The sequence below is a fragment of the Marmota marmota genome, unplaced genomic scaffold, assembly GCF_001458135.2.
Source record: "Marmota marmota marmota unplaced genomic scaffold, marMar, whole genome shotgun sequence".
NCBI lineage: Eukaryota > Metazoa > Chordata > Mammalia > Rodentia > Sciuridae > Marmota > Marmota marmota.
Window position 1 is genome coordinate 14,772,210 of NW_025999932.1, and position 15,711 is coordinate 14,787,920.

At 40.8% G+C, this 15,711-nt stretch overlaps 1 protein-coding gene across 2 annotated transcripts in view; it reads left to right on the forward strand.

Annotated features, from left to right (window-relative positions):
• Abcc4 (ATP binding cassette subfamily C member 4) overlaps positions 1-15,711 on the forward strand; it is a 188,251-nt gene that overhangs the window by 120,737 nt on the left and 51,803 nt on the right. For both annotated transcript variants that reach the window (XM_015484155.2, XM_048800747.1), the window contains one exon: positions 13,710-13,860. In XM_015484155.2, coding sequence (XP_015339641.1) covers positions 13,710-13,860 — 151 coding nt within the window. The remainder of the gene's footprint in view (positions 1-13,709; positions 13,861-15,711) is intronic.

Consider the following 15,711-nt stretch of genomic DNA (forward strand, 5'->3'; position numbering starts at 1 on the left):
ATATATAGAGAGAGAGAGAGAGAGAGAGAGAGAGAGAGAGAGAGAGAGATATAGATTTCTTTTTCCTCTGGGTATGCTGGGAATTGAACCCAGGGCTTTGCATATGCTGACAGGTACGCTACCACTGAGTCACACCCCAGCACCATTTCAGCAAAACTTTTAGTGTATTGTCCAAGCACATGACATGCATACATAAGGGGTAGTTATATTGAAACTACATTTATTTTTAAATGGGACAAATAGTCTCTAGCAGCATTGGTCACATCATGTTGTATTATAGTAACAATGTCAAGTGGACACCAGCCCAATAATATCACTACATGTGTTTGTACCCCAGATTCTAGGGGTGTACATACACATTTATGAACCCTGAAGATTTAAATGGCTGTTTCCCATTTAGAGTTACAGTATCAGAATCAGTTGTCCTCAGAAGAGACCACAGAATGTGACATATTTCATATTCACGTGATTTCCGTAGTGCTTGTGAAACTTCCTTGGTCCCCAATAACAATGAGTAGAGTCTCAATGATCTGGAATTCTTGTAGTTACCATCATCACTTCCGAGAGGTCCTCCTGTGGGACAAATGTGAAAATGAACCTACGATGCAGAGGTGGGACTTGGGCATGTCAGTTTCCCTTTTTTACGATTCAGGGTTGCTCTGAGCATGCAAACCCATGCACAGCTGCCCTCAGCAAAATGCCGAAATTTATTGAGGAGAACTGAATTGCAAACCTTTCTTCCCCACACACCCTCATCCAAAAAGAAAAAAAAAAAAACAGCTTGACTGAGCTTAAATAACTGACTTTTCATATCCTTTCATGGGACACAAAGGTCTAATCCTGAGGCTACTTGAGCCACCAATGCAGGCGGTGGTGGGGACCACCACGGAATGTGTCATTGCCTCCTCCCCCCACACAAAACACATTGACTGCGGCTTTATGAAGTGAAAATGCCCAAGCAAAAGAAAATGTGAAGGAGGTGTCCTCAGTCATCTCTTCCTGGGGGAGGAGTGAGAAAAAGCTTCTGCATCTGGGCATTGAGAACAAAGCCGGCCTAAGACGTGGGGATAATAGGCCGGGTCACTGGCTTTTATAGAAGCATAAGGGTGGGACTGCCTTGGCTTGTCTCGGTACCACTGACCCTTGCATTTCATTGTGTAGAGATGTCAGGGAAAGTGTGTAGAAAGCTCATGAACAATGACTTTGTCATTTGTTCACCCCTGCCCCCCACTCCCACCCTCAAATCCCCCTCGCACAAAAGAGATTGTTAGTGAGGTTGCTTTGCCCTCGTTTCAAAGATCTCTGTCTTACTCTTTAAGAGTAAAATCATCCATTTTAACTGAATCACAGTGTTTTCATGCTTTCAACAGCAACAAAAGAGGTTTAGTCCGTGAGTTTGCAAGGAGGGAATAGTCGTGATGATTCTTGCCAGCTGCCAGGTTAAAGTGGGTTTCCTGTCACGGACAGGGGAGTTGATGACATGGTTCTTGACCAGACTTGACCCGCGGGCTTCAGTGATCAGGGTGATAGGATTCACACAGGCCCACTCCAATGATTCCCTTACCTTTCTTATTCTTTACTTTTCATTCTTTCTTTGTTTTCTTTTTCTTTTTCTTTTTTTAATGACAATGAGATGGTTGGGTCCTTTCCAGTGAGATAGTTAGCACACGGAGAAAGCAGCACTGTCAACATCAGCATGGTGACAGTTAATCACCAGGGACCCTCCCAGGCTTCCAGGCTGGCAACCAGTGTTACAATTTGTCCCAGCATGTGCGCTCCAATGATAATGTTTGTCGTTTAACAAGACGCTAATTAAGACCTAAAGAAAAAAAAATGAAGGGTCTCGTTTTTTATCGAGCCTGGTGGTATTCTGCAGAGCATAGAACTTTGCATCCTGGCATTATTGGATGATGTCCATGGCAAAACAATTGTGGCCATTCACAGAGTGGTCTCTTGTCGTCTCGCATCCTGCGTCACGATAAAATGGGCAGTTATTACTCAGGAGAGGAAAATGGCTACACGTTTAGTCTTCGAGGACCCTCAGAGTCTCCATATGCGATTCTTGATTGCATTCATTTTAGTTTAGGTACCTAATGGTTTTCTTGATAAGATGAACAAGAGAGGGCGAGGCTGGCGAACTTGCCTCTGTTTTATTAACATCTCGCGTTTGCTGATCCGCATGTGGACGTGTCTTCTCTGTGATGTGGGACACAGTCCATTATAGTTGTGATGGTCTCCTGCTTGTGAGTTTCCTGACTCACTGGTGTCTTGCAGCCCTTTCTCTAGGTCACTGAGCATTCTCTGATTGTCCTCTACATTCAGTCCTGAAGCAGGAAGCCCAGAGTGCGCTCACAGCAAGGGGCCAGCACCCCATGGGGCAGTTGTCACCCATGGCCATGTTTGTTCTGAGGCACATTGGACCTTTGTGTGTCCCTTTGCCCCCACTATCAGTGCCCTGAAGGCTGTCACCTCTGGGCATTGTGACTATTCTGTATACATTGCCCAGTATTTGAACATGGAATTCTGGTGGCATAATTTTTTTTACCCTATCTTTATTTTTAATTGGGATGTAGTTTACATACAATAAAATAAACTTTGTCCTTTAGTTTGCTGGATTTTGATAATTGTGCACATCTCTGTGACTGCCACTCTGAAATGAGATATAGGACATTTCTCTTGCTCTCAGAATGTCTCCTGTGCCATACTGCAATTTCCACACCCCAGCCTCGCCCACATTGCCTTCAACATAGATTCGCTTTCCTGTTTCAGGCCTACATATACAAGAAATCAATACAGAATATGTTTTTTCTGTGGCTGGATTATCTTGCTCATCCTAATGTTTTTTCCTTCCAGGCATGTTTTGAGGGTTTCTTTTTAAATTTTTTCCTGAATAGTAAGTATCCCATTGTAGGAAGATACCCGATTTTATTTATCTTTTCTGCACATGACATTTGGATTGTTGCTTTTTTTCCTTTTTAAGCAGTTGACCCTTTTATTCGAGTGTTTATGGGCACATATGTTTTCATTCCTCCTAGATAAAATACCTAAGAGTGAGTTATAGTGAGGATTATGTTTACTTTAAAAAAATAAAACAGAGCACATGAACAAAAAGTCTTTTGAAATGCTTGTACCACTTTACACACTCACCAACAATTTATGGGCAGTCCAGTTGCTCTGAGTGCTTATTAACATTTAGTTAATCAGTCATTTTGATTTTCGTCTTCCTCCTGGGTATAGCTGATGTGGTTGGTGTTTTAGTTTGTATTTCCCTGATGATTAATGGTATCATGCTCTTTTCATACATGCTTATTGGCTATTTAGATATTTTTGGTAAAATATTGGTTCAGATCTCCTGCTGATTTTTTAAAAACTATTTTTGGAAATCTTGTCACTGATTTCTATGTACATTTTATGTATTTTTAATATTAGTGCTTTGTGAATGCTTTCTCCTCCTTGGTGTCTTGCTTTTTTAATTTTTTTAAAAATTTTTTCGTTATAGTTGGACACAATACCTTCATTTAATTTGTTTTTATGTGGTGCTGAGGATGGAACCCAGGGCCTCACACATGCTAGGCGCTAGCGCTCTACCGCTGAGCCACAACCCCAGCCCGGTGTCGTGCTTTCTGACCTTTATTTCTTTCTTTCTCTTGCTGTGCTGGGGATGGAACATAGGACTTTATGCATACACAAGTGTGCTTTTTAATATTCTTTTTGGTATATTTTTAGTTGGTTTTAATTTTGATGAAGCTCAGAGTATTTGATATTCTTCTATTCTGTTGAGGGGATTGTTTTAAGTATTCTCTGTTTGTCGCTAGTGTTTAATGCTCTTTTTAAATCTTCCCTTGTGTAGTACGTGTTTTTGTGTCCTAAGAAACCTTGGTGCTGTCCTCTGGACTGTGAAGATACTTTCCTGTTGTTCTGCGTTTTTAAGAATCGATGAGTCTTGTGTTGGTTTCAGTGTGTGGCATGAGGACTAACTGGTGGTTGGGGTTTATTTTCAACCCCTGGTTATTCCAGCCACATTGGTTAAAAAGACTATTCATTGAATTGGTCTTAATAGGGCCTGCCTGTGAGCAGGTCCTGTGTGTGCACTTGATTTTGTAATACTGATCTGTGTGTCCTTGGATCTGTGCCACAGTGTCTTGGTTATTGTTCATTTTAGTAAAGCATGAGACCCAAGTCCTCCAATTTTGTACCTCTTTTGTCAAGATTGTTTTGTGTATTGTGGTCCTTTAAATTTTAGAATCAACTTGTCAATTTTTTTTTTTTTAAAGTCTTGCTAGTGGGTTTGATCCTAATACCATTTAGTGGTGGTGGGGATGGGGAAGCCACGCTGGGAGATTGACAGGAGTCTTCAGCCATAGATCAGTATGGGGCCGGGGCAGGGGATGTCTGTAAATCTTAACAATATTCAGTATCTGATTTATCATCCTGGTATATGTTTCCACTTATTTAATTCTTCTTTACTTTTTCTCAGAAATATTTTGTAGTTTTCCATATTGCCCTTCTTTAGTTGCATTTATTCTTGAGTATTTGATACTCTCCTGTTCTGTTGAGGGTATTGTTTTAAATATCATCTTTTGTTTGCTAGTGTTTAGTGCAGTTGATTTATGTATGCTGACCCCATCATTGAACTTGTTCAATTCACACTGCATTTCTTGGAATTGTTTCATTGTTTATTAATTCTGTAGAATTTTCTACATATACAGTCATGTCAGTGGCAAATAATAAGTTTTACTTCTCTCTTTCCCATATTTATGATTTTTATTTCCTTTTCTTGATTTATTGGTGTGGCTTGGGCTGCCAGTACAATGGACAGTAGTAGTGATAAGACTTACTTATACATTTAGGGAGAAAAATGTCAGTATTTTCCCATCAAGAAGGAGGTTAATTACAATTGTGTGTGTGTGTGTGTGTGTGTATTTTCCAGTGGAAATTTGACCTGGGTAATTTTACCTTTTTTTCTGTTAACACATTGAATAATTTCCAGTATTCTGAGAGTTAAAAATGTTTTTAATCAAAAAGGAGTTTGAATTTTGACAACTATTTCCCCCTCGCCTGTTCAGATAATCATATAATTATTTCCCTTTCCTTTTTTTTTTTGTGTGTGTATGTGTGTGTGTTTGTGGTTCAGGGAGTTGAACACAGTTCTTCATGCATACTAGGCAAGCACTCTACCACTGAGCTATACCCCAGCCCTCTCCTTTACTCTTGTAATATGGCAAATTATACTGGTTGATATTTGTGGGTTAAATTAACCTTGTATTTCTGGGATAAACTCCACTGGTCTTGGTATCATTGTATTCAGTTGTTGATATTTTGTCATGAATTCTGTATCTATTGTTCCTGAAGGATGTGGGTCTGTAGTTTGCTCTTCTTGTAATCTTTTGTCAGTTTTTGGTATTCAAGATAAACATTGATTTCATGAAAAGAATTGACAAGGGATTTTTTCTTGTGATGGTCAATTCCATGAGTTTCATGTGTCACCTGGGTTAGGCTTCACTACCCTGTTATTTAGTCAGGTGTTGCTGTGATGGTATTTCGTAAATGTGATTAAAGTTCATAATCAGGTGATTTCCAGTGAGGAGCATTATTTCAGGTAATCTGGATGAGCCTAATTCAGTCAGTGAAAAGGCCCAAGAGCTGCAGAAGGCTGTGGATGACATCTTTATGTCCAGCACTAAGAGCTTCTGTGTGGATTCTGGACCTGCCTGGCCGCCCCCTGATTTCTTGCCATCAGTCCCCTGATATTTATCTTGGTTCTGATTTTCTAGTGGAAATCTGTCTGCTACTTGCTCCTCTGTTTTCTGAAAGAGAATAGAGGGTTTCTCCCTAATTGTTTCATAGAATTCACCAGTGAAAGTCTATAGGCCAGGAATTTTCTTAGTGGGTATTTTGATTATGCTTCTCATTTCTTTCCAACTCTAAGTCGACATGGTATTATTCAGATTTCTATTCCTTCTCATGTTGCTCTTTGTCCATTATTTTTTCAAAAAATGTGCCCTTTGGGTCAAAATGTGAAATCAATGGGTGCAGTGTTTATCCTCTTTTCGTGCCTGGGCTCCCTTTGTGTTACCCTCTTAAAATCACCATCATGGTAATCCCACCCACCCTGTTTTCCCTTGCTTAGTTTTGGTGTGACAGCTTATTTATTTCATTATTGTTTTCCAAGAATCCACCTTTCAGTTCACTGATTCTTCTCCTTAATATTCATTAATATCTATTTTTTAAAATTTATATTCTTCTTATACTTTAATATGCTATTTTATACTTTTATGGTAAATTTTTAGACTCTGGACTTTTAGCCTTTTGGGTTTGTTGTTGTTGTTATTTAAGAATGTAGAAAATGGCCTTTAGTTTATCATGTTTTCACATCTTCTGTATCTACTGATTTGTATATCCTTGTTCTATCAGTTGTTGAGATAAGTGGGCCAGAATTTCCCACTGTGACTGAAGTTGTTTCTCCTAGGTTCTGTCAGATTTTGCTTTATGCATTCTGGAACTATATTTTCAGATTCATATAAATTGATATATTTTCCCCCCTTTTGTGTGGTGCTGGGGATCTCATGCCAGGCAAGCAGTCTACCACTGAGCCACACTCTAGCCCTTAATATGTGCCTTTTAAAAGAAGTCTCAGGACCTGGAGTTGTGGCTCAGTGGTGGAGCGCCTGCCTGGCATGTGTGAAGGCACTGAGTTCAATTCTCAGCACCATATAAATAAATAAAATAAAGGTCCATCGACAACTAAAAAAAAATAGACTACTTTTTAATTTTTTTAAATATTTTTTAGTCTATCTTCAGATTCCTTCCTTGGGTTTTGTAGTGAGTTTATTGACCCTGAAGGAAGATAGAAAGGAAGACTTTGATCAGATGTGCTGAACCAAAGGCAGGAATGGTTGCTGTGTTCCCTCCTGCCTTCTCTCCTGTGTTGACGAACAGGGTGTAACCCACCAGCCATTCTCTCTTCAGTGCAGCTGGCCTTGACTGAAGACACAGAGCTAACTGAAGGATGACACAGGTCCCCGGACTGCTCTGGATATGAAAAGATCACCAGCCAAATGAAGGATAAAGGAGTGGTTACTGTATCCAAATTCAGAAAGGCTTAATCTTAGAGAACTTGTGTGTGGATCTCCTCATAAGAATCAGTCATGCCAGCATCCCATAAAGTTCTGACTTAACAGAGGTAACTGAGTTGGCTGAGGTCAAAAGAACCAGGTGACAGAGGAGAGACCTCCCAAGGAGGGTCCAGTAACAATAGACCTGGGAACCAGAGTTGACCTCTGAACTGCCCAAGGGCAGGTGCCATACCAACAAGTCACACCTGCGGATTTCATGCTGACTCTGTCAGTGTTAAAGATTAGGAGCTTACCTTTAAGGCCTTCCATATTTTCCCCTTTGCTTGGATTCATCCTGTAATTGCAATGTAGTGTATAATTTGATAGGACTTACATTTTTATTTCTTAATACTCTTGGAGATTTGTACAGCCTGCTCTGAATTTTAGTGCTTCCACAAGAATCTTGTATTAGCCAGCAACACAATCTGTTATGATAGTCATTTCATCCAGAGGTAATTTTTTTATCTCATGTGTTTTCAGAATAAATAGATGGAAGATGAGTAAACAGCTTACTGATCAAAAACTAGGCATCCAGGTATTTGTTTTTGTTTTCTTTTTTTCTAAATCAGGGAAAATCTTGCCATGCTTTCTTGCCAAGAAGTGACTCCTGCTTTAATTATTGCACTGAAGTCATATCTTCTGCAAAATCAATAATAGTTCGAGGCAATCTGGATGATTTGCACTTATCAGAATCTGGAACAGAATTCTAGAGGCTGACTGACAGCAGTATTAAAAGCTTTCCAGTTCCATTGAGTTGTTAGCAATCTTGATGGTGCTGATCTTATTTTTTTAATACTGTAAACAAGTAATAGGAGTACTGTCTACTGATTAAGTAGCCTTATGAGTAAATATGTATTTTCACTTTGAGCCTAATAACAGATACGAGACAGAGTTCAAATAAGGAGTGAGTGAGGCAGAAGGATGGATGGCATGAATTTGCATAAAATAAGAAGAATATATTTTTACTGCTGTTTATAGGAAACAAGTTATTTGGCACAAGCTTCCTACACTTGGTGGAACAGAATCCTATGGAATTAAGTGTAAAGTAAATTGCAGGTAGATACCTAGACGTTCCTACAGAACTATAAGCTGTTTGGTCGACAGATGCCAAACAGGCAGACGAGTACTTGTAATGGAAATTTGCCCGTGAAAATACATTAAAACCTGTAATAGTACAGTATGATATTAATTCTAGAGTATCTGCTTGGGACAAAATTTGTATTTTTACCACCATTCAAATGCAGCTTTTGTGCATGCAAAGTAGTCAACTCTTGCTTTGTGTTCTTAGATTTTTGTGTCTTTACTAAATAATTAAATTTGATTCTTCCCCCCTTTTCTTAAGTCATTTTGCTTTTGAGGCTTACAAATTCATCTTTCTTATGAAACTTTCTTCTTCCTGTTTTTTTTTTTATCTTGAAGCAATAGTTTTAAAATCAACATGTCTCATTGTGTTCTGTTAGCAAGCAATTTAAGATCTTCTTAGTGCTTGCAAACTCATTACCTAATTAGCTGAGAATCTAGGTCTAATCTCACGAGAGAGGCCAGATACAACCACAGGAAACCTAACAAAATTCTTAAATGCATAGAAAGGGACAGTATGTAAAAGAGGAATATATTCAGGTATTTTTTCAAATATGGGGTGCGCTATCATGCAGAGATTAAGAGAACAGACTTGGGATTAAAGTGACTGTATTATCTGACTTAACCCCTGAGCCTGTTTTCTCCTTTGTAAATGGCAGTGATAAGCCCTTCTACTTAGATCAGATATGAGAATGAAGTTAGATAATGCAGGTGAAATACTTAAGAGGTTGCACACAAGGCAAGCATCATGAAGTGTTATCTTTTTTTTTTTTTTTCCTGGTATTTCAAAGGGCAAGGCAATTGTACTTTGCTTTGGTTGTCAACTAGATATAGAAAATTGTGTAATTTCTTCAATATTCTGAGGACATTTGCCATATGTACTAGCAAGGAAGTAACATTTTCCTGGTTGGGGGCAGTGTTTTAAACACCACAATTAACATTTTTCATAAGCATCATTTTTTTTCCTTTATTGCTTTTGCACGCCTCGTTAGCAGTTCATTTAGATGTAAGTGTGGTTTGTTGGAAACAGCTGCTCACAGGCAGATCTGTCTGAGGATGAAGTGCTCTGGATATCCTTTCCATGAGTGGTAAATAAAGTCCTTCACCTTTGTCGTCCTGACACCCAGGTCAGGATGCTTGCTTACACCAAGGAGGCTGACCTGGAACGGACACAGTTTGATTTCTTGGGATTCACTAATGTACATTATCTAGCTTTTGTGTTTCTCTTGATAATGACACAACAGTTCATAATGCAATGGAAATGAAACACCAAATTTATCTTTTTTTTTATTCTGGGCATGGTGGCACATGCCTGTAATCACAGCAACTCAGGAGGCTAAGGCAAGAGGATAGCAAGTTCAAGGCCGGCCTCAGCAACTTAGCAAGACCCTGTATCAAAAAATAAACAAACAAAAAAGGCTGGGTATGTGGCTCAGTGGTTAAGCACCTCTGGATTCAAACCCTGGTGGTATTATTATTATTATTATTATTATTATTATTATTATTATTATTTTGTTTTTTTAAATACTAAATATGCTAAGTAAGTATTTGGTACCTTTTCTCTTAGTATCCCTGAAATTCTCAGCAGTTTCAGAACAGTAATTCTTCACTGAAAAGAAGCAAAGACTTGAAACAAACAAACAAAAAAGGTTATAGAATAAAACAAGCATATTAAAAAATATTGAGTTACCTCCAGTTCTCTAAGTTATCAATGCTGAGAATTAGAAAAAATATTTGGAAAGGACAGTAACAGGCATGAGGTTTAGTGGCCATTTTATGTCAAGAACGCACATTTAAGCAAGATAGACCTTAAACATGGTTGAGGAAAGTCAACGTCATTTTGGTACATGAGGCATTTAGGAAACAAAGTGCTTGCTTCCTTGTGTGCTTGGTTGGAATCAAGCTGCCAGTCTATGTGTGTGAGAGTGTGTTGGAGTGGGTGGAGGGATTGCCAGAGATTGAACTCAGGGGCACTCGACCACTGAGCCACATGCCCATCTCTATTTTGTATTTTATTTAGAGACAGGGGTCTCACTGAGTTGCTTAGCTGGCTTCGAACTCTCCATCCTTTTGCATCAGCCTCGCGCACCACTGGAATTACATGTGCACACCTCTGTGCCCAGCTGGGACTGTAGATCTTTGAATATGCTGTTCCTCCTCTTCTGGCTCTTGGCTGCAAAAGCAGCCCACTTGGGAGTAATGATAAGGGAAGCCCAGCTGCTTCTTGTGAAGCAAGAACTGCCAATACTTGTCTCCCTGGATCCCTACCACCAACCTTTGGGTCTGTTTGCATAGCCTGGTTTTTACTACATTCAGCGAGATGGGAAGTCTCACCCTTCCTGTTTCATATTGAAGAGGATTGGCCCTAAATCCATCCTAGCACTCCACACCAGACTTAAGGAATTTTCCCTCGGGGTCTAAGTTGTCATTTCTAAAAGCTACATACCTACTACAAGTTATGAAGTCTCAAGTGAAAGCTTTTATCCAAGACTTGTTTGTATTTGTTCATGCAGAATTATAAAACTTGGGGTAGAATTCCCAGCTATTATACCCAAAGGTGACAGGTGTGTCAGAATGACACCTCCCCTCACCTTTCAGGGTGTCAGGGCATGGGTCAGTCCCTTCTTCAGGCTGTACACACATCATTGGTCTCTGTGCCTTGGCATGGCAGCAGGCTGGTGGGTACCATGGATTCAGCTCCTGGGAATCCCTGGGAATCTGGAAGGAAGAGATGAGACTGATTTCTTGGGAGGAATTTTCATCACATATTGGAATCTCTTTTTCCCCCCTTCAGACTGTAGCTTTTTGCTTAGGTGTTTTTATTCTGTGCCAATTTTCATGAAGAGTTTAAGAAAACTTATGGTGAAAAATTTATATATGTATATACAAATAAACATATGATTATATATTATACATGTTTATATATGCATGGGACCTATATGTGTGATATATGTGTATAGATTGTGTTGTGTGTATATGTGTGTGTGTGTGTGCGCACACACACACATGCATGAGAAAAAGAAGAGAATGTGACTTTCCCCTCACTGGGAGGCTATTTATAGCAAGACCCACAAGTGGAATTAGAACTTACTAGAAAGCCTCTATGAATTGCTTACAAATTTGGGCCCATAAGATCTGAAAGACCGAAACTAACTTGGGAGCTTCTGAGAGCAGTTACTTGTCTTTAATGGACACTTTGGTTCAAGCGTAACTCTGCCTCCTGTGAACCCTAGAAGTCCTTCACCTTAGAGAGAGCCAGATAATTGAACTGATGAGTATCACCCTATTAAATGATGTAAGTTTGCTTTAAAAATTGTAGTTGTGTATTTTTCTCATAATTACCTGGGTGATTTTTTTTTCCCCCTGAAAACTAATGATGGTGAACCTAAGACAAGGCCTGGAAGGCGCTAAAAAGTCCTTCTCGTGAGCGTACAGGAAACCTTTTGACTTTTGAGCAGTGTATGATCCAGTTCATCTGTAGACAGAAAAGGCAAGGGGTCGAACAGCTGGAATTCCCACACTCGGGATTTGTTCCTCTGAAACTCCATTCTGCTTCCCTCTGGTTTGTGTACTGCTGTTGCTATAGAGACCGGGAGGGTGCATGTGTCTGTACCCACCTTGACTCCCAGGAGCTCCTGCCATCAGATCATGGCTCTGGAAGTTTCCTCTTTCCTCCAGCTCTGGGGGGCTTAGCACTTCCCTGCTTTGGGTCCTGCAGGCCGCTGAGACCTCGGGCTCCCTGAATACCAACCACTCTTAGCCTTCTCCATGGCACTGTGACTTCATGGGAACTCGTAGGCCATGCTCGGAACCTCTTAGGCACCAGTTTTCTTATTACACAAATGACAGTGACAGTCCTCTTCTGATTACAATATGGTTGCCATGATCCTCCCCGAAAACTGACTTGAGGAGCTCTGCACAGTAACAGGTGTCTGGGGTGTCACCCACTCACCCTTTCCTTGGGGAAAGGAAGGAAGGCACAGAACTGGTGAGCACGGGGCACAAGTGCTGGTGCCAAGTCTGCAGAACTCTGTGTTTCCCAGGCAGGCACCTGTGACAGCCGCTCTGTCACGTGTATCTGTGAAGTCAGCCTCTGATCCTCAAAACTCTCACATGGGGCTTGTCTACGCCTCCCTGTATTTCCCCAGCACTCGGTCCCTTCTGCCGAGTGATATGTTTTTGTGTAAGATTGTGAACTTCAGAGCCTGGGACCAGGGCCCTTCTGCCCTCCTCAGGGAGCTAGTGTGTGCTTCCCTTGAGGGTGGACTTGAGTGTTCAATTGCAGCCCCGTCATCTTAAGTCACAGGCCACAATTTTATTCTTGTTTGATAAAGCTGAATACTTAAATCAGCATCACCCAGTGGCTTGGGTTTTTTCTGCTTGCTGTCTTTTTAAGAGTAAGATAGTTTCCCTAAACAAAATCAGCTCACGGGGGGACTTGATAATTAAGTGAATATTAGCACAGAGCCCTGCACCCTTAGATGCCTGATAAGTGGCATCTGCTCTTGCGATCATCATTTGCCTTTGAAATAGACATTTCAAATGCTTATCCTAATGGCAGAAAAGCAAATGTATATCCAGGAGATAAGATTTAAAAAAAAAAAAAGCTTTCTAGACATCGAAGATTGTTTACTTACTATCAAAACTCTTCCAAGGATTTCTACGAAATGTTAAAATATTTGTCACATTTGTCTTGTCTGTTCTTTATTGGGCCTGTTGACAAACTCTGGAATTCCTCAAGTAAGGGTGTTTAGAAGAAAAATTAAAGACAAATGATGAGGTCCACATAAAAACTTTTTCCTCAACAATGAAAAGCTGGCTGTATACTGAGGGCACATGTGGTGGGTAAGTGTGTGAGGCCCCCAGTGCTGTGCCTGATGCTGTGTAAATCTGATCAAGTTGCTTCTCCTCTCCTGTGCCTCAGTGTCTCTGAGATGATACTACTACTTCCTGGGGGTCTGTGAACCTCGAAGTAGTTGATTCATCTGACGGGTTTAACATAGAGCCAGATACACAGTCAGCACTCAGTGAATATTAACAGAGGGTAGAGGATCAAGATGGAGCCTCACCTCTTCCAAAGAGAAAGATTGAAATTAATTTCCTCCTTTTCTGAGCCCTGAATTTGCCTGTAGCCACCCATTCTTAACTGAGGTCCCTGGAAGCTTCATCTGTGGCACCAGCTTGCCAGTTTCCAGTAGCATGTACTTGATTTGTGGTAGTTTGGGATGCAGACTTTCTCTGGATCCCAGCTTTCTAATCATTAATGCCTGTCTCTTAGGGATGTTGACTGTATCAAAAGAATGGATGCATAGGATCTTCTTTGCATGGTGCTTGGAGCCCAGAAGTGATGGGTGACTTCTCTGTCACTTGTGCCTTTATTTCCTGGGATGGGAAAGCTTTTCCTCTTCCAACAAGTCTTTCTAGGAAAGGACTAGAATCCTCGCCAAACTACCCATTAGCGCTCGTGGCTGAGAAGCCCTCTGGGTAAGGAGGCCCTGTCTCTCTGCGTTCCAGACATTGCTGGTGGTGATCAGTGTGGTGTCTGTGGCCGTGGCAGTGATTCCTTGGATCGCGATTCCGCTGGTTCCCCTGGCCATCCTTTTCTTGGTTCTCCGACGATACTTCCTGGAAACCTCGAGGGATGTCAAGCGCCTGGAATCTACAAGTGAGTACCGAGGGTCTCAGGTGGGTATGGCAGTGCGACTGAGCTTCCATTTGTGCGGTGATTAAGGAGCCCTCTGAAATTCTGCACACTCTATCTTTCAGAATTTCTCACTTCGTTAACATCAGGTAATTGAGCGCAGTATTATGGTCAGCGTGAGTCAGTGTGGCCCTTAGGGCAGGTGGAACTGGTGTCCTGCTGGGTGCAGTTTTTCAATTTAACTGGAAAAAGGAATGAAGGACAAGGTAGAAAAATACTCCCCTGGAATAATCCATGAAGACTGGGGACCCTCCTCTGCCACTCTTGCCCATGACATGCTTCCGGTGCACAGAGCAGCACTTCAGAAGCATTTTTCTAATAAATGAAATAGTTCCTCATGTGTTAGAACTAATTTAGAAGGGAAATAATCGGAGAAGTTTTCTTTTTTGAAGATACCGGAAGTGGCAAAGGAAGGAAAATATTAAGAGAAAGGAAAGGAGGAAGTATCAGAACTATATCCAAAAATATCAGAAATAATATATTTGAAAAATACATTTTTTTCCTACTGGAAATAAGCTGCAGTTAAGTGTTGTGAAAGTATAAGCATTGTGATTTCTGGTTGTGCTCCTTATTATCAGTGGTACTTGGTGCAATGCCATGCTGAGGTTTCCCCCCTTAGGCTGGTAATAGGTGGATGCTGATAATAATCTCTTTTGGAGACCAGGAGGAGGGCAATCAGTTTAGAATGCATTCAGTCTATTGCTCCCTTCAACTTCCTAGTTTTCGGATAACAGAGGAAACCGTTTTATGATTAATCACTGTATTCTGCAGGTAATTGCGGAGGATGAAATAACCCAGAGCTCATCTCATGAATGCACAAACTAATGCATTCCATTCTTAGTAAAATTTAAAGCTATAAGGGTAATAGAATTGTTATATATTATTTAAAGTACAAGGATACCAGCCAAAAAGTTTTAAAAAAGGGAAGATATGGTGTCAGAAAACCTGTGTGATGGATAGTTAGTACAATTGAAGGCCAAGTCACCTTTTTGAAAGCCACACCAGGACCAGGAATATTGAGTCCTGTAGTTCCCCGTGGAAAAATTATCTGTTTATTGTGGCAATGGAGGGTAGGTTGTTTGTTTGATTTTTGGTGGCTTCTGGTGGCTGCATGGAGCCCTGCAGCTTCAGAAAAGCTGTAGAAGAAAATTCTCAGGCACCAGGGGAATGAGCCAAATTGTTTTGAGGTTCCATTGCTGAGAATTCAGCGGGAAGCAGAATGCTGCAGTCTGTGTGCCAAGCGTGTGCGTAGGACTCTGCTCGTATCAATTGCTGCAGGGCATTGGGAATTGGCATTGCTGGAGACTCTCCTTTGTGCGTTTCTTTGGCCCTAGTCTATTTCACAGAAACAAGGCTTTTGACATTTTATGAGTGGAGGCTGCTCATGAAATGGAGCTACTCACCATCCTATTGCAAAGAAGCTTCGGGTATATTCAAGGAAGGGTTGTTTGTTCCAGAAGGAACCCCTGGGAAGACTGTGCACTGTTCAAGAGCCACTTCCCACCCATGTGCAAGTGAGGAGAGAGGACCCAAGGAAGGCTTTTGCAAGAAGCATGCAAGATTTTTCTTTCCAAGGCATATCTACCAAAAACTTTGAGATAATTTTGATCTGGAAATTCTACAACTTTGTCATGGCCCTGTGGAATGTGGGTTTCCTGTACCCTAGTTGACTGCAGGATGTTCCCTTTTACCCCCACATAACCAAATGAAGTAGGCAAAGCCTACTTCATTCTTATTCTTTGAGGCCATCTAGAGTCCCAAGGTTTATTTTCAAATCATACTGCCCTGGCTGCTTCTGAAATCTTAGGCTGATAT